The sequence below is a fragment of the Mus caroli genome, unplaced genomic scaffold, assembly GCF_978045245.1.
Source record: "Mus caroli unplaced genomic scaffold, Mus_caroli_1 scaffold_8, whole genome shotgun sequence".
NCBI classification, from domain to species: domain Eukaryota; kingdom Metazoa; phylum Chordata; class Mammalia; order Rodentia; family Muridae; genus Mus; species Mus caroli.
This window is the reverse complement of record NW_028227263.1, coordinates 49,368,876-49,385,472: the sequence shown is the minus strand read 5'-3', so window position 1 is coordinate 49,385,472 and position 16,597 is coordinate 49,368,876. Positions and strand designations below refer to the sequence as shown.

Sequence of the window (16,597 nt, the reverse complement as noted above, 5' to 3'; positions counted from 1 at the left end):
AGGACCCAGGTTCAATTCCCATCTCCCACATGGCAGCTCACAACTGCCTAGCACTCCAGTTCCAAGGGATCTGACACCCTCACACAGATACCCATGCAGGCAAAATATCAGTGCACATAAAATAAGTCATTAAAAAAAGGAAGCTGCACTATTATAAAGAACAACAAAGAGAGTAGTTCAGAGTAAAGGAGTGACTTACATCATCCCACTTAAATGACTAAACCCATCTTGCAGGAGTAGGACATATGTTAGTTAATTTTCTCATTGCTGTGACAAATAGCATCTTGGAGAAGAGAGGGCTTGTGTTGCTTATACTTTCAGAAAACAGATTCCATAGAGGTGAGGTATGAGAGTGAGACTTCTCTTCAACAATTGCAGATGTGTTGGAGTGTTCATTACTGCTGTCTGCAGCTTTAAATCCGTCCACTCACTTTTCCCCCCAGACTCCACTGTCACATGTTTATATTCCACTTTGTGCTTTTTCTCCCTGTAGATCTATGTAAGACCAGTGAGCAGTAGCCATATCACAGCCTGATTGCTGTGCTGTCTTGAAATTTCCTCTGCCAAAGATATTAATCCATTACTTTAAAATTCAGTTCTACATGGGTTCTCAGGACACAGGCAGAATGCAGTCATATGCCCTCCAGCCACTGCAGTTCCTGATTGAGTCCTTGTTCCCCTGAAACCTCAGGACCTGGCCCACTACTGTTCCATGTTTCTGTCTGCATTCTCGGGAGAACTATTATAGAAGTCACTGGAGAAATGCGTTATACTTCTGTGAACTGACAACCCTCTACTGGGTATCTGCCTTCTTCCAGTTGCATCTGTGGATTAAATCTTTATTCAGACCCTAGGGAGGCAGAAATCATATTCAGCTATCATGGCACTACTGAGCGTTATGTGACAGGATATAGCAATGAGAATAAAAAATCAATCAAGAGGTAGTTAATGAATTTCTTGGCTGAGACTAATAAACTGCATCACAATAGCTTGCACATCAGCCCAGCAGAGTGAAGAAGCCGATGTCAGCATGAGAGTCCCACAAAGGCAGCTTTCGGTGCAAGGATCCAAACTCCAGACCTGTGCTGTTTATACAGAGTTCAGAAAAGCAACTTCACCATGTATGATCGTAGTCAAGAATAACGTAGTTCTTTGTCGGGGCACAGAAGGACTTTTTGGAGTGTTACTCTTATTTTGCTTTTTGATCTACATTGGTGACACAGTTTGCTCATTTTATAAAAGTTAATAGAATCATGCAGTTTATTTGTATATTTTTATACATAATGTTATATTTTAAGTAATTTTGCTTCAATGGGGAATGCTGTCCTTTTATCACTGCAAATGGTATATGAAAGTCAAAAGAACTAACATTTACAAAAATGTTACTTATCTTTGCAAACTAAACTCTGCAACAATATTAGAGGTACCACCAAGATGGCTCAATGGGTAAAGGTACTTGCCACCCAAGCCTGACAGGCTGAGTGGAAGGAAGAACAAACAACTCCTACTTACACACACACACACACTCACTCACTCACTCACTCATTCACTCACACTGTTCTAAAGAACTAGTGATGGTCTTTGAACTGAACTGGAAGGTAGAGGACTAAGGATGCGTCTCAGGTGGTTCCCAGAAGTTGGATTTTTCGTTCTAAAGGAGGTATTTACAGAAATCCTTTCCTTTCTTCAAGAGGAAGACCTCAGGTAACTTGTATGTGTATGTACCTCTCTGCTGGCTTCTGCTGGCTGGCTTGGAATTTAGAACTCCTGAAGGAAAAAAGAAGTGCGGTCATTACCTTGGCCCTGAGGAAGCATGTTTTTGAGACAAGGTGAAAATTCCATTCCTTTGAAACCATTAGTATCTTTGAAAGCTATAAAACTCTGCCTGTTTAGCACAGTAATGAGACTGATTTGAGATTCATATGACATAGCTAACTTCAGCCCCTTCTGTCTGCCAGTCCACCTGCATCTTCTAGCCCTGGCGTCTGGAGGATGTTTCCTCGTTCTCCCTTCTGTTCAGGGGCAACAGAAGAAAAAACATTCAGTTTTCCCTTTCTTGAAAGTAGCATAGAAGGGTCGTACATCAAAGGCTTTTTTCCTGTTTAGCCTATTTTTTTCATCGAAAATTTAAGTTTTATTTGAGTATCCTGACTGGAATCAAAGAGTCAGAGTCAGAAAGGAACATCATAAATAGAAACCACGGTTCACTCAGCTTGAATACCAACATGAACTATTTCGAGACAGCTTGCTGCTGCAGCTGTGTAGCTTAAACAGAATCAAAACTCATATCCATGGAGGAAGATGGGCCAGGAAGCATTCGGAACCTAGAAGATGTATAGAATGAAACAGGTTTGTTTAAGCTGTGAGAGTTAACTGTGGCTTCTGGTATTTCCTTAGCAGGAGAATAAATGGGCAGCAGAGCCAAAGTGCTTCCACTATTAAAATTTCCAGGCTGCATTAAAAACAAGGACATCATGAATTTCAGGGGCAAATTGATGAGTCTAGAAAATCCCAAAAGCTCCAAATAACCAGGATACAATTCACAGACCACATGAAGCTCAAGAAGGAAGAGCAAAGTGTGGGTGCTTCAGTCCTTCTTAGAAGGAGAACAGAATACTCACAGGAGCAAATATGGAGATAAAGTGTAGAGCAGAGACTAAAGGAAAGTTCACTCAGAGACTGTCCCACCTTGGGATTCATCCCTTATACAGTCACCAAACCCAGACACTATTGTGGATGCCAGGAATTGCATGCAGAAAGGAACTTAATATGGCTACATCCTGAGAGACCCTGCCAGAACCTTACAAATACAGAGGCAGATGTTAGCAGCCAACTATTGGCCTGAGCGTGGGGTCCCCAATAGAGGAGTTAGAGAAGGGGCTGAAGAAGTTGAAGGGGTTTGCAACCCTATAGGAAGAACAACAATATCAACCAACCAGATCCTGGAGAACTCCCAGGGACTAAGCCATCAACAAAGGGGTACACATGGCTCCAGCTGCATATGTAGCAGAGGATGGCCTTGTCATGCATCAATGGGAGGAGAGGCCTTTGGTCCTATGAAGGCTCGGTAGATGCCCCAGTGTAGGGGAATCGAGGGCAGGGAGGTGGGAGTGGGTGGCTGGGTAGGTGGGTGAAGGAACACCCTCATAGAAGCAGGTGAAGGGAGGATATGATAGGTTGTTTCTGGGAGGGAGGGAAACAGGGAAAAGGGATAACATCTGAAATGTAAATAAATCAAATATCCAATAAAAAAAAGAAAAAGAAAAAAGAAAATAAATGAGGTAACCCAGACCCAAAAGGACATGCATGACAGGAACCTAACATAACTGTCCTCTGAGAGGCTTCACTCAGCAGCCAATGGAAAGAGATGCAGAGATTCACACCCAAACAGAAGATGGAGCTCGGGGAGTTTTACAGAAGAGTTGGGAGAAAGATTGAGGGACCCAAAGAGGACAGGGACTCCACAGGAAGACCAACAGAGTTAACTAACCTGGACCCTTGGGGACTCCCAGAGACTGAATCACCAGCCAAAGCGTGAGCACTGGCTTGATCTAGTTCCCATGAACATAAGTAGCAGATGAGCAGCTTGGTCTTCATGTGCATCCCAGAGTAACTAGAGCAGGGGCTGTCCCTGAGCCTTTGCCTGCCTGCCCATGGATCCCACACCCCTAAATGGACAGCCTTGTCTGGCCTCTGTAAGAGGATGTGCCTAGTCCAGCAGCAACTTGATGTGTGTTGGGGGCGGGGGGGGGGTAGGGGGAGAGTGTATAGTGGGAGGGATGGGGTGGGGCCTGGGGAAGTTGATAAGCCTCCAGAGGGAGGCTTCCCCTTCTAAGGGGAATGGGAGGAGGACTTACTTGAGAGAGTACTGGGAGGAAAGGAAGGGCTGATGTTGGGTTGTAAAGTGAATAATAAATACATTTAATAAAAAGAAAAAATTTCCAGGCTTCAGAGAAACACAGTGGAGATTTATACTTAAGGGACTCAAACTAGGTCATCTTTGAATTAAGACTTTTTTTTCCTGCAACTGACAAATTTATAATAAGATGGTTAGCTCCAGTTTCTGATCCCAGAACTACCAGATCTACACCAGTGTTTTGTGTTCTGATCCTGTATTCTGTTCTCTCAGAATCTAGTTTCTTCTTTAAAGTACAAATGATTGTTAATACAGAGGATAGTTAAGAATTCAAGGTCATGGGCTGAATTTTTGCCTATGATTTGATAAATCCTAAGTAAAAGACTAACAGGGAACACTGAGGGTTCCTGTACCATTCATTTGTTGTTCAGTAGTCATAATGAAATTTAAAAGTAGAAATAAAAAGAAGTGTGCCACATATTTAAAAGATATATTTTTCAGAGAGAATTTTCAAAATTTGCAGCTTTTGATGATATGCTGTAGCTCAGTGGTTCTCAGCCTTCCTCGTTCTGCGACCCTTTAATATAGGTTCTCCTTCATAACTGTGATTCTTCTATTGTTAAGAATTATGTCAATATCATAATATAAATATCTGAGATGCAGGATATCTGATATGTAGCCCCTGTACCCACAGGCTGAGAACCACTGCTCTAGCTGGCTTAAATCATACTGCCAAAATCTAGCTGTGTCCACAGCTGGGCACGCAACAGCTGACTGGGCAGATAAAAGGTGCTAACAGGCTAGTTTCAGAGTCACCTTTACAGCGGGCACATCGGAAATAGTAGTGAGGAATGTTAGTGGTCATTTGATATCAGGACTTTTGATAATGATTCTAAACTGTGATTATTTATGGTACTTTGTATTTTTCTTGTGGTCTGATGGAGGAAAATAAGAGAATAACTATTCTGTCCTCCATTGTAATAGATAGTGAAGAACCTGTTGGAACAATACAAGCGAAAGAGCCCTGGTAGACGAGGAAGGAGCTATGCAGTGGACTCTTGCTGTACATAAGTTTCTGCTTCTCCCTCAGTGCATGTTACACTTTCCTACCCTGTTGGCATGAGCTTTGTCATGGGAATTGTATTAGCCGAAGGATTATGAGCAGAAGTGACATTTTTTCACATATGCTTTTAACAGATTTCTATATTCTTTTTTACTGTCTGCTTCAAAACTTTTAAAAGAGACTTTTCTCTCAACTCCAGGGCAGTTTAAAAAGGCAGATTAATTGTAAACTAGTAGGTTTTTTTACATTTATTTTTTATATATACACGTATGTGCATAGCCAAATTAATTGTAAAATAGTCGTTCATATATATATATATATATATATATATGTATATATATATATATATATAATGAAACACATGTATGTATTATGAAACACATGTGCCATGGCACATATGTGGAGGTCAAAGAGCACCTTAGTGAAATTAGTTCTTACCTTCCACCGTGTGGATTCTGGATCAAGCAGAGGTCGTTGTGCTTAGCAACAAGCACCTTTTACTTGGCACCCCATAAACTGGGAATTTTTAGTTCGGATTGATAAGCCTTCCTTTCTCTAGCCCCTTGATGACATTTAGCAACGCCTGGAGACACTTGGTTTTGACACACAGGCTAGTAGTATATCTGACATCTCGTGGGTGGAAGCCAATCATGCTGTTAAGTACTTAGCACAATGGACTTAGTGCAGTGCAGTACATAGAGACCTTAAGTTCTACCCCCAGCACCGAAGGGAAAATAAAGTTCTACAATACATTCTTAAGGCCCTAAAACTAAACTTACCTAGTCAAAGATGTTATGAATGCCAAGACTTGAAAAACCATGGAGTTTTATGATGATAGCCTACTTCTAGCCTATTCTAATATAGCCTCTGTCACCTCAATTTTGTAATAGTTAATGCAGAAGTAGTTGAACATAGGCAGTTAGATATCCTTGTAATTAAGACAGGATTAGAGAGTTTTTAAGTATGAATGAGTATAATGCATGATGTACATTTTAAAGGTGATTCAGGGAGCTAATGAGATGGCTCAGTGACTAAGAGTGCTTGCTGCGCTTATGGAGAGCCCAGCTTCAGTTCCTAGCAGCCACATTAGGTGACTCACTCACTGCCTGTAGCTCCAGAGGATTCTATGCCTTTTGACCCTGTGTGGGGATGGGGGGACACATATAAATAAGAGTAAAAAGCTAAAGGTGACTATTGCAAGTGTTATATGTTCCAGATAAATAAAAACCACCCAGAATGCCTAAGGAGTGCTGTGGTCACATTTCGAAATTTCCAGTGAACTCATGTATCAAGAGGTGTGCAGTCAAAGATGAGTGTTGGTCCTCTATGCTTCTTTTTTAAAAAGTAGAATTATAAAACAAAAAACTAAGTCCAGAATTACTATAATTTAGTTCTGTGAAAAGTGTTAAGATGCCAGAAGTATGTTTTCTATTTGTTTTGCTTATATTTGCATCAGAACCAAGCAGGGACTGCAGTGTGGTTGTATATTCATGGAGAACCAGAGCAGCCCAGCGGGCTTCTCACTCTGTACTTCCCACCTGCACAGGTGCTTCTCATGCGTGTTTGGAGACAGTTACCTTTTTAGTTTGAGTTATTCATTTTTGTATGTTCTTGCAATATAACAAGGGATTATTGCCACGCTTCTTACATGGAATTTCCCCAGTTTAATCCTTGCAAATTATAGTGTGTGTGTGTGTGTGTGTGTGTGTGCATCTTTTCAGAGCAATACAGAATGGCAAAGTTCAGAGACTCATTTGGTTAACTATTTCTTCCAAACCTAATTGCCCATAATCTAAATATAAAACTCTAAATTAAAGTTGAGAAAAAACTTTTCAGGTTATGTTGGTAAAGTGCTTATATAGCATGCACAAAATCCTTGCGTCTTTAGCACCACATAAATTAGGTATGGGGATGATGGGGATGCAAGTCTTAATCCCAGAACTTGGAAAGTGGAAACAGAAGGAATCTTAAATTCGAGGTCAAAGTCAGCAAACTGGCTCAGTAGGTTAAGGCTTTTGCTTCCAACCATAACCACCTGAATTGGATTCCTAGAGCCCACAAGATGGAAGCAGAAACCCAAGTCTTGAAAGCTGTCCTTTGACCTCCTTGTGCACACTCCGGAGCATATAGCCCCACACGTATATACATATCCATACCCACACAAAATACCTGTTTTTTAAAAGCATCCAAAGAATTAAGTCACAAGGTAATACAGATTGCAGGTAAACTTTCTAAAATAGAAATAGTTGCTAAGGAGTTAAGAGAAGTTGTTATAGCAGAGGACACAATTTCAATTCCCAGCACCCACCTGGCAGCTCACAGCCGTCCATAACTTCAGTTCCAGAAGATCCATTGACCTCTTCTAGCCTCTGCACGCACCAGACATGCAGTGGTACACATACATACATGCAAGCAAAACATTCATATACATAAAATAATTTTAAAACAAATTAAAGTACCACTAGTAATTGAATACTATAAACTCAAGTAGCATACCGTCACTTTCCTCTACTAAAAGTTTTTTCTATTCTCTCTGATATGTGTAACATCTTTATTGTGAAAAGGAAGAAATTACAAGTAAAGCTTTTAAATCTAGATTCCTGTAAGGGTGGGACGCCATTAACAATGTTGTTATGTTTATAACAGTCTTCTTTCCGTGCCTAAAATGTATTTAAGAGTCTCTGGCTGATCACACTCGAATTTTTGTAACTGGAATTGATGCAATTTTAATGTCCTCCACGTTAATCTTTCTTGTGTCTTTGATTGTTCTGTAAGACCACTTGCTAAAGTTGTCATTGCTGACTCGGGATTTGCATGTTGAAATCGTAGTTGTCTTTGGCCAACATGCTGAGCTGGAACTGTTGTCTCAGGTGTGAGGGCATTGCCGGATCAGTTCTCTTTCATGTTGCTTATGTCTTTTACTTTTCTATCAAGATAAGGAACTGAAAAAAAAAACAGGGGTTTCATTGTTTCAGTTTTTACTTCTTCAGTTAATAAACAATGCTTGATTGATAACTATGACATGACATACAAAAATTAAAGAAGTTTTTCCACCTTTAGAATGTAACAAAGCTATAGAGTCAATTCCCCAGCAGGAAGGAAAAAAAAAAAAAAGAAAGAAACTTGTTTCCTTAGTCATGAAATAACGAAGTTGTACATATAATGTCCAGCAAAGAGTTATATACTCTCAGAGAACTGAGCGCTTGCCAGGCATGCAGTACTCTCTCCATCCTCAACACTGAGTACAAGGGTAGTGGTACACAGCTGCATCCAGCCCTCAAAGGGTAGAGACTACGTGTCAGGAGTCAAAGCCATCCTCAGTTGCAACTACATCATGAGTTCAGCAAGACCAAATGAATCTGTGTGTGTGTGTGTCTGTCTGTCTGTCTGTCTGTGTCTTGCATTTGTGTATATTCAGGTTTGTATGTGGAGAGGTTGGGAGCAGATGGTCATGCACTTGTGAACTGTGTGCATATAGAGGCCAGAGGTTGACACTGGGCATCCTCAGACTCCCTCTCCCTCGTGTATATGAGGGCTTCAGTCCTGGCTTCTGAAGCCACAGCTGCAGATTTCAGTAGTCTAACTAGTAAACTAGGACAGGGGTCCTGTCTCCACCTTCTGAGTGCTGGGATTACAAGGTGTGTGCCACCACACCTGGCAAAAATTATGCTTTTAAACAATAAACTATGCACTGTTGAGACATTTAAAATATGTAAAGTGACTTTATTAGCATTAGATTTTATTTCCTTAAAATATAAGGTGGGGAAATTAGAATTTTACAAATGTAATTTGATCTCTAACATACTTTTTTTTTATATGTATAAGAAAACTTAAAAACATGCTGAAGTCTAACTGTATCTGCCTACTGGATGGTGATTTTAATCGTTCATAACTTTAATTTTATTTTATGATAAAGATATGAAAAAGAAAACACGTTTTGATCATTTTGTACTCATTTATTTATAGAATATTAGGATTTTGCACTTGGGTATAGACAGTGGTTCTATTCTAATGTTGAGCTTATGATAGTAATTGAGTCCATGGTCTCTAAAGAAATTATTCAAGCTAATTTGCTTAAGATGGAACCTTTTTATTTTGTTTATTATTGTGGAAAATTTACAAAACTCAAAAAATATTAAAAATAGGTAATTGGTCAGGCATTGTGGTACATGCATTTGGAGCAGCATTTAGGAACTAGAAGCAGGTGAATGTCTGTGAGTTCTAGGCTAACCTGGTCTATATAGCAAGTTCCAGGCAAGCCAGAGCTACACAGTATGACCTTGTCTCAAAACTATAAACATATAATTTATAATTAATGTCTCTTTACATTGTATATGCAGTACTCAGATGAGTTTTTATTGAAGACCCAAAGTGCACTTGTTTCTAGTTCATGTTGTCTTTCTTTGGAAACACCACAACTTCAGATCGTTTCCCCTCAAACAAGTACTATATTGTATGCCAGGTTATTTTATGAGCTTTATCAAGTCAAGTTTATGTGTGGCATGTTCTTCAGCTATTGCACATCTTTTATATTTATTTAGTAGTTCCCTTCAATGATATTCAAAGGGAAGAAACTAGTGCCACATACATACAAATATATGGTTTACCAGGCTGATATAGTCAAAGCAGCACCAGCAGGTCACCTAGTCCCAGCCCCTTGCCCTTTCCTGGTCTGGAAATATAGAGAAACCTTCCTGTGACTCTTTTGTCCCTAAACAGTACTTATTTTAGAGCCAGGCATAGTGGTTTATACCTGCTAGCACAGCACTTGGGAGGCAGAGATGAAATGATCACTGAAAGTCCAAAGCCAAATTTTGAAGTCAGTCTAATCTGCATAGCTAGTTCTGACAAGCCAGGTTATAGAGATTCTTTTTTCAAAAAGAATGGGGGCTGGAGAGATGGCCCAGAGACAGACAGCACTTGTTGCTCTTACAGAAGACATGTGTTCAGTTCCCGTGTGGATCCATGGTGGCTCACAATGCTCCTGTGTCCTCTTATAACCACTGGATGCACCAGGCACATGGGCTGCACATATGTACACCTTGGTAAAGTACTCATGCACACAAGATAAATCTAAAAGTTGGCTTCTAGATTTTAATTCCTCATAAATCTTATTGTGCACAAGTCTGTACTGCCTTCTTCACATGGGGCCTTTGTTCCCATCCAAGTGCTGTTCGCCAGAACTCACTTAAGTCTTTCTCTTCGCTGCTGTTTCTCTCGTTCTTGATGGTGGGTATTGCTTGCAAGACTTTCCTTGAATTTTTGATAATCACAAACTGTAAGGGAGACGAACTCTGCCCATAACTTACTGCATTATTATAATACTAGTTTAATATTGAAACAGAGAACATGGACAGTGGAGGAGAGTCTTAATAGTCAAACAGCTAAATTGTTTGTAAAAACAATTGTAAAATTGTTTCAAGAAAATGTTGGATTTGTTGAAAATCTGAGTGTCGTTGGAATCACCAGAAAGTACAGTGTTGTTCATGGTTGGTTGTTTCTTCTTTAGGTTGCTGCTGTAGATCTTCTGGTTCCTGGAGTTGGGGAGCTCTTTGGAGGTAGCCTCAGGGAGGAACGGTACCACGTCCTAGAGCAACGACTAGCAAGGTTAGACCTCAAAGAAGCACACTTAAGTAGCTGGGGTGGGGTCCTCAAAAGTGGTCCTTGCACCTGACTGGCCTGGTGCTTGGGCTCCAAGTGATCAACAAAGGTTGCTCTAACATCTGTATCTCCTTTTTGAAGACAGCATCTATTGGCAGGTGTAGTAGTTCATGCTTATAATCTCTGCAAGTGGCCGATATAAGAGAAATAATTTCACAGGTTGCAAGCCAGCCTGAACTAGAGTCAGACCCTCTCGATAGATAGATAGATAGATAGATAGATAGATAGATAGATAGATAGATAGATAGAGACAAACAGCATGCTTGTGGGTCCAGCACCCAGAGCAGAAGCAGGAGGATCATTTTTATGTTTCAAGGTCATCCTGGTCTCCACAGTGTGTTCCAGGTCAGACACAATTATATAAAATTTAAGACCCTGTCTTTAAAAAATATACAAGCAATATTCCCAGGCCCTTGAAAACCTCTCCCTCATTTTTCTCTTACTTGTGTCCTTTTTATGTCCTCAGTTTTATGAATGTCATGGTCCCACTGGGTCATAAGGACAGACTGAACTAAGAAGAGAGTAAAGATAGAAAAGTGCTAAGCTAGCATTTAGCAGTACATTTTCTTCGAGTTCTCTACTCTACACAGTCCTGATTTAGCTGTTTGAATAACTTTGTTTTAATTTACTTTTTGAGATGTGGAAAATGAATCCGTAGATACATAAAACATTTTGGAGATAGAAAGTAGGGAATCATTTCTACTGATTTGACTTTCACTGCTGTATATTTACAATCTGCCATAAAACCATGATGACTTCCCAAACTGGCCATGGTTATAAACCTTTGTTTTCTGATTTCCTCCTTCCCTGTACCAGGCATCAAAACATTCTTTTCTCAAGTCTGTGTTAGTTAGTCCTTCGCTCCAATAGTACTGGGTTTTGTCACTGGGGGGGGGGGGGTGCATTTTGAAAATATCTTGTTAAATTAGCCATTTTTAAAGCCAGCTTTTCCTAATGGAGCCATGTTTGAAAGTTGATGCTTTTCCAAGATCCCAAGCTTTAAATGTCTTGAATAACTTGGTGTCGCAAATCCGACCTTCTTGGCTACTCTACTTATCTTGGAGATGAGGCTCCAAGAGGGTGTTGTGGAAAATTCCTTTATTGATTAGACAACTGCCTCCTTGCTGCCTCTCACGGTTAGGCAGTCCTGGGGAAGGGGAGTTGTGGAACTAAAGTGAAGGTCAGAATCTCTAGATGAAGGAATTTTAACTTTCTCTAATATATATATAGATATAGATAAGCATAGTAAAAATTGCACATGCAAGAAGCCTCATTTGTTGAAAGATTCATCTGCCCATTTTCTTCAGTTGCTTTCTTCCTTCAGGAAACCTTCCCTTCATAACATTAAATGCTTACCTAATATCTGATAATATCCAGTGTTTTTCTTCTCACTGACGTAGATATGTTCCTCTGTCTCATGGAACTGTCTGTGGCTGTCGCTCACGTTTTCTATACTTTATAGAACATCTCATGTTTTCTGTACTCTATTGAACATCAGTGGTCCTTGCCATTTCAGATAATAGTCCTAAATACCTTTTTAAAGGGCGGAAGTTAAGTTTAATGACCCCTAAGAGCTTAAAATGTTATTCCCATTTCTCTAGACAAGAGCCATATTGTTGTAGTATTATTATGAAAGCAACCTCAGACTTGCACATTGTTGTAAATGTCATGGAATAAAAGTCGTGTCCAGGTGTTTGCCGTCTGTGTGTGCCTCCAGGCACCTCGACTAGTACTGACTGCCTGACTTCCTTCCCGGTCAGCCAGCTCATGTCACACCAGTCCCTTCAAATCCTCTTTTCATCTACAGCATTTATTACCTACACCTCTTGTCTCATAATACCTCATTGTTTACTGTTAGCATCGATTACCTTATTAATAGAAAGTCTTCTCTCTGAAAACTAAACCTCCTCAGTCCTGTTGCATTGATTGGAGGGCACAGGCTTCATTCACTATGTCTATTTCCTTACAAAAGGCCCTGCATATATACCCCAGAATAAATGTTTGGTGGTTGATTAATGTTTGATTGCTTTTGACACAGTTTTTCTTTATTTTCTGTCCACAGATCAGGACTTACGAAAGCCTACCAGTGGTAAGGATGTGGCCTATTCTGAGTACCGTGCAAAGGATTGTTACTTGTACTTCCATTCCCCTGTAAGCAATGCTAAGAGCTGAACATGAGGTTCACAAAACTGTCTGTGAACAACAGTAAAACTGATGGGTGCCATTTAGCTACTGCTTCTGATGTATCAGAATAATGCTCACCATTTTTTGTTACTTTATGTAGTCATCACAACCCTTAGAGAGGTAGATAGTGCTGTCATCCATTTATCACCCCCTCTCCCCCCAGACAAGAGGCCTTGGCACATGAGCTGATTATTGTAGTTAAGATGGAGCCGAGAACTCCGTAAGCCAAACTCTTCCTTATGCTTTTGTTCATTTACTGCAACAGGTCTTACTGCATAGGTCAGCAGAAGCTTGAGCTCTCATTCATGATGCTTCAGTTCCCTAGGTTTGACATTGAGAGCTTGAATTAAGTGACGCCTTAGGTATCCAAGAACTACAGAGCCCTGAGCTGCTTAAGAACAACCACCTGTCACGGTCACACTCCCTTCCGCAAAGTTGTTCTCACTTGGGGTTTTTTGGTTTTGTTTTGTTTTTTTCAAGACTCAGCAAGCGTAGACAAATAACTTACATGTCTACATAGTGCTGTTTTAGGATCTTACTAAAATATCAGCAATATTTTTAACCACTTTGTTGTTCTGAGGGCAAGGAAAGACAGATTATACTCTTGCCTTTTGGTAAGGAAGGAGATAGGATTCAGAGTTTCAAAATCCAATTAATGGTTTCTGATTGCCTGGTAGTTGTCAGCAGTATTGTTAATAATCTTGCTCTCTTTTAATTTTTTACTTTTCATGATTATAAAATGAAGTGATAAATCTGCTGCAGAGTTATGGTAGAAATGGGAAAGTGCAGACATTGTATTCACACAAAGTAGAAGCAGTTCAGTAAACACTAGTTTTTAATCCCCTTTTAAGCTTTGCTATTTAGTAGGTAAGTCTATTGAGCCAATTATACTGTTTGCACTACTCAGATTCTATCAGTTAATATTCATAGTGTCCTAAAATTTATTTAAACAACAACAAAACTTACTATATATTGGTTAAATAAGTATAATATTTATTAATCATGTCTATACTATTTTTTTAAAATATGTTAACTGTGTTTTGGGGTAAGAAGAAGATTCACATGCCACAACTAGTGTGTGGAGGTCAGAGGACAGCACTTCAGAGTCAGTTTCTCTCTCTCTCTGCCCCTTAGGTCCCAGGCTAGAACTCAGGACAGCAGGCTTAGCTACATTTGCTCTTACCAACTGAGCCATCTTTCTAGCTCCTATACTATTTTTCTATCTGAAGACTTCACACTTAGGATCTTTAACTAGAAATACTTCTGACTTGACTTGACTTCCTCTTGTGTGGTGGTCATAGTCTGTTAAAGGTGAAAGGAACTTGAGAACGCTTTGCATCCATGAGCTCTATGAAAGTCCCTCTGTACTAGGAGAAGCCAGGTGTCTGGGAGTGCACTCACTCCTATTTCTTCTTGTCATATGCAAATAAAATTAGTAACCAGTTCCATATATTCCTTGGCATTTTTTCTATATCTGCTTGCCCAAAAAATCAATCTAATTGTCAAAAAATACAGATCTGAAGCATGGCATGGTAATAAACTGTGGTCTAGCACTCAGAAGTCCGAGGCAGAGGATCTCGGGAAGTTTGAGGCCAGCCTGGTCTACATAATGAGTGTCAGCTGACTGGGATAACATAATGACACCTATTCAAAAAAAACATCCACTTTTTAAATTAAAAGTAGATTTTTGCTTTCTATATCAAAACGAAGTCAGGCAAAATTTAGTAAGCCAACTTACTAAAATTGCCAACTCGGCTTATGACATTCATGTCAGTGTTTTGGCCATCAGTCATGAGAAATTTAGAGACATGAAACCCATTTCTGAACCACTGCAGCCAACGTGGGTCCTGCAGCTTTTGACAACTGGTTTGCTGTACCTTCACTTCAGATTGTCAGTGAGTCAAAGTGTGCTTGTTCCATGCTTTGTAAACCTGCGGTGAATTCAGCCATCGAAACTGCACTTAACAAGATTGTGCTTACGCCATTTATTCCCTTAGTTCTTCATAATCAGAAGTGTTCTAATAACCTCTGTCATATTGATCTCACTTGGATCCAGCTCATCCAATTGCTATTTGCTTTTTATGTTAGAATCTTTTCCCTAACGTGTGAATGGACCACTAGTGTGAATATACTAGAACTGAAGAGCCGAATGGCTACTCGTGGTGCTTTTTTAAGTCTTACTATGGAGCTGATTTACAAAGTGTTTGAGAAATTATGAACTTGTTTTAATTCATGTATATAACTCAAGGATTTTCAAGCTAGGAACAGTGAGATGGCTCAGTGGGTAAAGGAACTTGCCACCAAACCTGACAATTTTAGTTTGATTCCTAGGCCACTATGGTAGAAGGAGAGATAGGACTCTTAAGGTTGTCCTTTGACTCTTTGTGGGCTGTCCTTTATCTTTACTCCCCAGATGACTTTATTCCATGCTAGTTTGTAGGAATCTGAGTTTCAGTCATAGCTGTACCATGTTTTAACTATGAAGACTTAAGTGGGAACAGAACATGCATGATAAGCAGTGGAGGTGATCTCCCATTCCAGAAAAGGATGATCACTACCCTTGATCATGATCGCTGTGGAATGAAAAGATAGATCTACTCTGCCCCAGAGACAAAAAACAAACGGCTGTAAAATACGTATAAAATATACGTATGAAATATACGAAACTCCCATCAATGCATTTGACCAAATTTATAAGTAATGACTCTGTCTTTAAAAACAGGTACCTGGATCTTCGCAAGTTTGGATCTGTGCCCCATGGAGGCTTCGGGATGGGATTTGAACGCTACTTACAGTGCATCCTAGGAGTTGACAATATCAAAGATGTTATCCCTTTTCCAAGGTTTACTCATTCATGTCTTTTGTAGCTGAAAGACTGTTTAATGGAAAGTGCTCCATCACCTCATCTACACATGAGTATGTGTAGAAAAGACTGGGTGTTTGCAGTCTGGAAATGTGGATTTCAGTGCACAATTCTTGTGCTTTGAGACGTACTCTATGAAAAATAGAAATGGTCTTGATCATCTTAAGTCAAAGGCTTTTCATGGACAGATAAACTCCTCCAAGGAGAAATACTAAGAGCAAGTGGACTTTCAAATCTGTTACCTCAATTAGGACAAAAAAAAAAAAAATAGTAGTAGCTGGGCATGTTGTCCAGCTAGTGGAGAAGCCGGTTCAGGAGAGTAACTTGAGCCCGGATAACATCTCAAGAAAGAGAAAAGGAAGACATGGAAGTGTAGGATCTCAGAGTTCCTCAGGGACTCTGACCTGATGGCCATGTCTCACCCTGCTTTGCCTTTCATTGGTAGCTCACTTCCCCTTGTTGTTTGTTTTTTAACAACTAGTGGCTAAAAATAAGGTGATGTTGACCCTTTTCTTCCTTGCCATTTAAACTTACGTGACACCAATCTTATTCTCTGTGCTTTACTCAACTTTATAGAAGAAAATATCCCTTTAAGGGTCTAAATTGACTAATGAAGTGGCTATTCTGAATTGAACCATTCATCATTGGGTGGTGAAAAAAAACACATTTAATAACTGTTGATCTTTAGTTTTAAAAGTTAAAGAGCTAAAATTAACCATTTAAACTTGTCAGTCATTGTTCTAGTTCATTTATATTAGAAGTTTGTAAATATTCTAATAGTCATTAAAATTCTTTTAAGTTAATACCTATGAAAGAAGTTATTTTTTTTAATTTATTTTTTATTAGGTATTTTCCTCGTTTACATTTTCAATGCTATCCCAAAAGTCCCCCATACCCACCCCCCCCCAATCCCCTACCCACCCACTCCCCCTTTTTGGCCCTGGGGTTCCCCTGTACTGGGGCATATAAA

At 39.7% G+C, this 16,597-nt stretch overlaps 1 protein-coding gene across 7 annotated transcripts in view; it reads left to right on the top strand.

Moving 5' to 3' along the window:
- Nars2 (asparaginyl-tRNA synthetase 2, mitochondrial) overlaps positions 1-16,441 on the top strand; it is a 105,949-nt gene extending 89,508 nt beyond the window's left edge. For 3 of the 7 annotated variants that reach the window (XM_029479176.2, XM_021167574.3, XM_029479177.2), the window contains 3 exons: positions 10,429-10,526; positions 12,643-12,669; positions 15,487-16,440. In XM_029479176.2, the coding sequence (XP_029335036.1) occupies positions 10,429-10,526; positions 12,643-12,669; positions 15,487-15,631 (270 nt within the window). In that variant the 3' untranslated portion in view covers positions 15,632-16,440. Of the gene's footprint in view, positions 1-10,428; positions 10,527-12,642; positions 12,732-15,486 lie in introns of all 7 variants that reach the window. The other 4 variants (XM_085841516.1, XM_085841515.1, XR_003837109.2 and 1 more) reach the window with 3 other exon arrangements.
- Positions 16,442-16,597: the final 156 nt, after the last annotated feature.